The 7,530-nt window shown below is 33.4% G+C and overlaps 1 protein-coding gene across 1 annotated transcript; it reads left to right on the top strand.

The window, feature by feature from the left end:
• The first annotated feature begins 1,223 nt into the window (after positions 1 to 1,223).
• Positions 1,224 to 2,990, top strand: LOC133201606 (uncharacterized). Its single transcript, XM_061337402.1, has 2 exons — positions 1,224 to 1,272; positions 1,315 to 2,990. The coding sequence occupies exons 1-2, from the start codon at positions 1,224 to 1,226 to the stop codon at positions 1,929 to 1,931; spliced, it is 666 nt and encodes a 221-aa protein (XP_061193386.1). The 3' UTR covers positions 1,932 to 2,990.
• The last annotated feature ends 4,540 nt before the right edge of the window (positions 2,991 to 7,530 follow it).

Below are 7,530 nucleotides of genomic sequence, written 5' to 3'. Positions count from 1 at the left end.
TCCATGTAAAATTATGATCATTGGATAAAATGATTCGCTTCATTGATAGGTATGGCCACCCTTTGGATTTATTAATGTCTTTAATGATGCTGTTCTAGACAAGACATGCTTTCCTAGGAACACTGATCTAGTTTTATAGTGCTACAATGCAATCAATAAAATGAAACATCTGCTTAGAATTTTATTTTATTACTAATACACAGTTCCCACAATTTACTTATTCAATAGCAGGATAATTCTGTGACCACATCCTAATCGTATTTAACGATGATCATTACAGCATTATTACAATATTCATACTAAGTTGGTAGTTACAAATATGTGGAGTGTCGAAAGAGTCATGCAGGTATAGTATTTGTGTAAGATTAATTGTCTATAAGATATTTTAATTTATTTAGCATTCATATGATTCATGTTTTTAACTTGAAAATTGTTATAAAAAGCCTGCAACAGGTTATTATAATGATTACATTCAATAATGATCTAGTTAACTTCTGCAAAATTCATTTTTTTAGTAAGCATGATCAAAAGGTGATGACTTTTTATCAAAATTTGACTTGAAAGAAAATGTATTTTTTCCACCATATGCTTGAGATCAGAAATCTGAAGTTCAGCATTTTTTCTAGAAAAAACAGCAGTGTATGTTTTTACAAGTGTTCTCCTGAAGGTTTAAAATTTACATTAAGTACGAACAATTTTTTTTGTTATGAAATCCCTATTTTAGTGCTAAGGCTGCTAAACATGTTAAAGGACAAAGTTTTAGTCTGATATTAGTCATAAACGCATAGTAGACATTAAATACATATATCTGAGGTAATTTACACACCCACTACGTACTGAACATTAATTAAGTTAGAAATGGATGTATCACAGCTAAAACATTTCTGTACAACACTTGTATAATAAGATCATTTTGAACTAAATATGGATCAATTACTTATAGTAATTAATATTTCAATGGCAATTTATGCAAGTTTCATGAAATTAATTACTCAAAGCAACACTTTTTAATCACCTAAGTGTAAAAACAATATAGAGTAAAGAAATTTTCAGATCAGGTGTAATGCATTAAAAATAAAAAAAACTTAGAGCCATCTCAAATTTTCTTGGGGGGGGGGGGGGGCAAAACCTAACCAGAATGAATTCATTTCTGAGTTGTTTAAAATGACTTACTAGTTTTCATGAAGTCACATTTTCGTCATATTTTCTTTACAGATACTGAAATGTCTTATCCTATAACAGTGAAAAAGGGGGTACTGAGAGAAGACATAGGTAACCTTCGGGAGAATATAGATATTCTAGGAAAGAATTAAGAATGCGAAAAACTTCTAGAGTTTGTGGATTGTGATGAAGAATTGGCTAATTCTACTAGGCCTGTGGAGGAAAACGTACAGACCACACGTAATACAACACTTCATCATGCTACACTTGGATCCGCTCCCAAAGATGTTTTCAAAAAATTGCTTCAAATTGGATCTGCTAAATGCCTTAAGAATTCTGCCGGGGAGACAGCTTATGATATCGGTGTTAAGTCACAGCTCCCTCAAGATGTACTGGATCTCATTAAAATCGCACAAGAAATAAAACAGAAACAAAACACTATAAAGAAATTTGAAGAGGTATTACATAAAGCCATTATGGAGAGAGATGACAATTTGATAAATGACAATAAACAGGTTCTTCCTCAAGTGGCACTTTTGTTTGAGAAGGGTAGCTTCTTCTACCCTGTTCCAGGGATGTATGGTGGATTCAAGGTTGAGAGAAATAGAGAAAATACCATCCAAGCATCTAGCTGGATTAGAGTATATGGAGGGAGTGGACAAACGCATGAAATTGACAGTGACGGAAATGTGAAACTGACAGCAGAGGGATTCTGTTTATATGCCAGAGGATATAACTCATTTGTCAACACTTTGATTCACCTGAGCTAGAGGCTCAAATGAGCTCTTCTGATCAAAGTTTTCTTGTGTGTCGGAAACAACCCACTATAAGGTTTTCTTATTTCCATTTTTATACTATTTTCAATGTATATAGGAATCACCTTGTCCATCTGTCTGTCTGTGCAAACGTGTACGGTCCATATCTTTCTTACAGAGGTACATTAGATTTTAATACTTCACACAAAGATTGCCTATGTGTCATGAGCTTGACCCAACGTCATTTGGGCAGATTCAAGGTCACTGACAGAAAAAAAGTTCATAATTCGTGTCGGGTCAGTATCCTTCTTATGGAGAATAATGTTGGGATGTTGGGAGTTTCCACTTCACACAAAGACTGCTTATGACCTGAGGGTGTGTCGTGATCTTGACCTATAATCACTGTAGAAAAAATGGATAAATAATGCATCCATACTTTCCAATAGAGAAATACTTGAAAAAATGTTATTTATTTTTTCAATGTAATAGAAACAATGTTATTATTACTATTGATGTTTTATTAGGCTGCTCCTTAGTTTCATTCATTAAAAAAAATATGAGAAGACATTACCGATAAATTTTCACTCTAAATGTTTAAATAAATTGTGAACACCTCTTCCAGATCCATCAAATACTAGTATTAGTGACTTGGTACCTTCTTTAAAATCCCAGCGGGGGTATTTGTCCATTTTTAACAGTTCTAGTTTATTTTTTTCAGAACTGCCTTTGAGACTATTTCAACCAAACTTGCTAAATCAAGTATGTTCAAAGCTTTCTAATGTACTGTAAATTCAAGTTTTCATATCCTACTCCATGGCTTTTGATGGGAACATGACAGGAGGCTCAAAATTTGATAAGACAATTTTTACAAGGAATTATGAAGTTTGATGGGTGGAACAAGTATATTTCATAAGCATAACATTATGACAAGTGAAATCAATGCATGTGTGCAGTCTTTAATATCCATGAATAAGGCTTCCAACTCTGTTTGTGTTGCTAGAAGAGGTATCATTGCAAAGGACTTTGAACAATTGTATTGTTTTACCCCCTACTTCAAATTATGAAAAGTTATCATGTTCCAATTAAATTTTGAATTTAAATAGAAATTTATATAAATTTTCATAAAATTTGAATTATTTATTAAAAGAAAGAGAGATAACTCTTTATTTTTGGTAACACTTAAGAATTTCACCTCATAAGAAATCCCCCCTTTTGAAACAAAAATTCCTTTTCACGGCTGTAATGAATTATTATTTATTTAGCAAATTCATACTTGAACTTTCTTGGTTTTTTGGAAGGGAGAGAGGACGGTATGTTTACAGACCAAAATACACCGAAATTTGTCTTTTTATGACTAATTTCAAATGATGTACAACTATAAACTTTCACCAGATAAATCAAAAAAAGATAATTTAACATAAAGTTTATCAAACTGAAAGAATAAGATGTCGTTTATCCACATGCATGAGTACTTCAAAATCGGGTTATGTTTCAAAGTCTTATTTCAATTATTTTACACCCTTTGTTAAAAAGAGTTTTATTTAAAAGCAGTTTATAAATCAACACTGGTATTGCATGTATATAACTTCGTATAGTATTTTAAATTGAGTTTGCTTTTAAACGCCAAAACTGCAGATGTAGACTTTTTAATGAAGATTACATTTCATTGAAATAAATAAATAGCAAATATGCCAAATATCTTGAATTATGATGTGTAAGAAGTAGGTGGGAATCAGGGGGTTAGCATTCATACTTCTTCATTTATCAGGGAGGGGTTAGTGTGACACACAGGTGAGTGGTGTGGACCATGGCCTCTTGATTTTCACATGCTGTTAACCGTTCCCTGTTAGCTTACTATACCTTCTACAGGCATTTTTTAAAATTGTAACTGATGTAATTTATTTTATTTAAGTGTATATTCGTGATATTAACATTTTAAATCTTTATTCTTAAGTGATTTTATTCAAATGTATATTTTTAGCTCTCCTAGAACAAAACTTTCTAATGAATAAGTACATCCTAGCCCCCAAGACTAACCCTAAGCCTAAGCCCTAATCCTAGCGCTAAGTGTAAACTACGCACTTTAACAAATTCATTGTGTGAATGTGACTGTTTTTATTGAGATCAGATTATTGAAAAACTGCAGATCATGGATTACTACTATAATTGTTGCAGGTGGGCGTTAGCGAGATTAAGAACTTGGATTTGCCGACATTTATGAATATCTTCCTAAAAATAGATAATTATATCTATGTTTAGGTTGTTGACGTATATCAAATAACATAATCATACGCACCCAAATGTCAAATAGATAAGGGGAAAACAGAACAATTTTGGTTGTCTTGATAATTGTTGATAATTGACATGCATGCACTGGAGAAATACACGTAATTTTTTTTTTCATTGTGCTGGGAAACTTTGGGATTTTCGGATTTATATTTATACAAGTGTAAACATGGCATCCAGACACATGCACACGTGTGACAACCAAATAGGCATTAACGGCATGGTATATACGAGGGTTGATCCAAAAGTTCGTGGAATTTCTTTATATTTTATTGATTTTTAATAGAAGTGATTAAAAATTACAGGTGAAAACATATACACTTGTTGAATTTTCTTAATAAAAGAATATTTTAAAAATTCATGATAGTAACACCTTGGCAGTTGTCATAGAAAAGGACGTTTGAAAATGCGGGGGAGACATTTACTTGTTCGTCAACATTTCAATTCTTTTATACTCACTGTGAAAAAAAACGCTAAGTGAATATGAAACGAAAATGATGTCATCCTTACGATTGATTGAACTCTTCTAAACCTTTGTGTGAAAGTTTTATGGACTTTACTTGATATTTAGTGTTTCGATTGATAATTTGTTGTTCATAAAGGTATGGAAAACCAAAACAGATCAGCATGGCAAGGGCACTAAAATGCAAATTAAGAGCACAAAGCAAAATCAGGTCCGATTTCACAACTTACAAGCATACATGACCCATAGACCATCACAAACTCAAACATCTCAGTTTTTATGCCATATTTATGGCTCGCCAATGACATACTATCAATTCAATCAAGTACTAAAGAAAGCTCTATCATTCCTCAAGCTTGATATATCAACATTCAAATCCCATTCATTTCTAATAGGGGCTGCAACTTCATTGTATACGCAAGGTACTCCAGAGCAAGAAATTAAAGCAGTGGGTAGATGGAAATCCAACGCTTTCAAGTCTTATATTCGCCCGAATACTGTAGTCCATTAAATAGTCAGTCTTACTAACTGTAAGCTAAGTTTGCAGGAACTTGGTGCAAGGTATGGATCGTTGGATCTTTCATTATCAGACGAGCTGAAGATTACTGCATACGTTTAACAATTGTCCAAAACTTGTCTCTGGAGCACTTAAAGATAGATGTAACCTAGTCTGGATCTGGGGGACTGAAGTGGGAGCAACTTGATCAACACATTTCCAGTTTGATAAGTCGGCATAATGATATGCCTCAAGTACTAATAGTTCACTGTGGTGGTAACAGTATTGGCCTTCATCCCTTTAAAAAACTACAACTAGCCATGAAGGCATTATTAGCCTCCCTTTATAAAAAAATTACCAAACACCCTCGTAGTATGGTCAAATATACTCCCTCGCAAATACTGGCGTTACATGATTTCCAGTGAAGCTGCAGAGAAATCTAGAAAAGAATAAATAATTCTATTGGCTGCTTTGTTGTTCAAAAGTTAAACGTGGCCCTCATACGTCACCCTGATATTAAAATAGATCAGCCCAAATTATTCCTCGATTGTGTACGTCTATCAGATCTTGGGAATTCTATTTTCACAACTACAATCAAAACTGCATTGTCCAAGTTCCTCACTTCCAGTCAAAAAGTTTGATTCCCGGACGGTTCTCTCTCTCTTTCTCTCTTTTTATTCACTAAATGATACTCTGGCGTGTACAAACTCATAAAATCATTATTACAGTGTGATAAATATTCTATATATTAAAAGGAATCTTCTATACACATATTAAAGAATATGCAATCAAATCTTTATAGCCACATTGGCATTTTTTTTTAATTTGCATCAATATACTTGTATACATTTAATAATTCTACAAATCCAGAGGGGCAGTGTGAACCCCCCCCCCCCCCCGAACTGCACATGCTCTTCTTTTTTCCCCCTAAGCGGGGGACACAAATTCTCTGAATTAGCTTGTTGATAGTAGACACATGTGCATTGTATTTCTCATTTTTTCTAACAACGACCCCCCATTTTCCACCTCGGTTTATGCTTGATGATTTACTGGTTTGTTGTATTGGATTGTTTTGCCAAATTATACATTGTTGTTACCCTTTATATTGCGTTGAATTGTTTTGCTAATCATTGTGTTGCATTAGACATGATGTCTTGTTTGCCAAATTGTCCGCCACTTGTTGGCGGATGGATTGCTGTATCGAAATTCGCGTACAGCAATCCACTTGGCAGAATTTTGCGACAAGCCATTGCTGGCAACTTCTGTTTGCCCTCCAGGGTTGTCAGCACCATATTGCTCCTCGTTTCTGCAAACTGTATACGCCAAATGCCAGGTTGATGATCGACTGTTACTCATTGACACTTGCTATAATACTTGATTATTGTCCATTGTTTTGGTAGCATTGTTTCATTATGTAATTACCTTATAATATTAAACAAGAATAAAGCCATTACAGATACTGCCAATTCCAATATTGCAAGGGCATAACCAAGTTAAAAATCTAAGTTTAATTTATAATTATTTTTAACACTCTTTCTAGTTTGTGAAAAGTGCTGCGAACCTATATAGATTCTACTATATATTTGCTAAAATTACATTTGTTAGACCCTATGTTGAATATTTTGCTGGTCAAGTACATTAAATGTAGATATAATTAATTCATTTGCAAGATTTCATCAGGTTCGCAGCACTTTTCAAATATCTTCATACCTCTTGAGTTTATGTGTAAAAGATTGTCGTAATTCATTGAGGGTATGCCCTTGCAATATACCGATTTATTACGACACTTCTATTACCCTTCAATGAATCTGCATACAAATGTACGGCAGTTTTACTTGTCTAGGAAATGTACGAGAAGTATACGAATAAAATCATAAAATAGACATCGCATCCAAGTTAATGACCTCTTATATATCTGCAGATAATATTTTATTTAATTACAAAATAATTTTTCATTGTATAAAATATAACTTGATCCGCCTCTCACTACCTACAAACTGCGTCAAATTTTACGATATGACGTCACATTGACAAGTGCATTGCGATCAGTGAATTATTTATATATTGCTGTGTGGGATTTAACCAACAACAAAAATACATGCAGTAGTAAGTATTGATGTAGTTTAGAGCTATCCGACAGTTTAAAATAGCGTATCATTTCATTCTGTGGTAATTTGAAGAACATGTGTTTTTGTGTGATGTCAAAGTAAGCATTTCCCGTAAAAATTAGGCCCCGCCTCCTCATTGCAGCCTTAACTGTGCTGCATATGTCCTTCATGTATGTTCTTATTATATGATTGAAACAAAACTTCATGTGTGAAACATTCGATTTCAGTTTAGTCTTAAAACATTCCAAAGAAATATTTAAA

Source organism: Saccostrea echinata, unplaced genomic scaffold, assembly GCF_033153115.1.
Source record: "Saccostrea echinata isolate AGI-Se365-2 ecotype Australia unplaced genomic scaffold, CSIRO_AGI_Sech_v1 ptg000045l, whole genome shotgun sequence".
In the NCBI taxonomy this organism is placed as follows: Eukaryota; Metazoa; Mollusca; class Bivalvia; order Ostreida; family Ostreidae; genus Saccostrea; species Saccostrea echinata.
Note: the sequence above shows the minus strand (reverse complement) of the source record. Positions and strands in the feature narration are given on the sequence as shown.

What these genes read in the sequence shown, in the direction of transcription:
- LOC133201606 (XM_061337402.1), top strand. Translation starts at nt 1,224, where the DNA reads ATGTCTTATCCTATAACAGTGAAAAAGGGGGTACTGAGAGAAGACATA. An exon ending in GGTACTGAGAGAAGACATAG is followed by an intron (nt 1,273 to 1,314) that starts GTAACCTTCGGG and finishes GAAAGAATTAAG; the next exon opens with AATGCGAAAAACTTCTAGAG.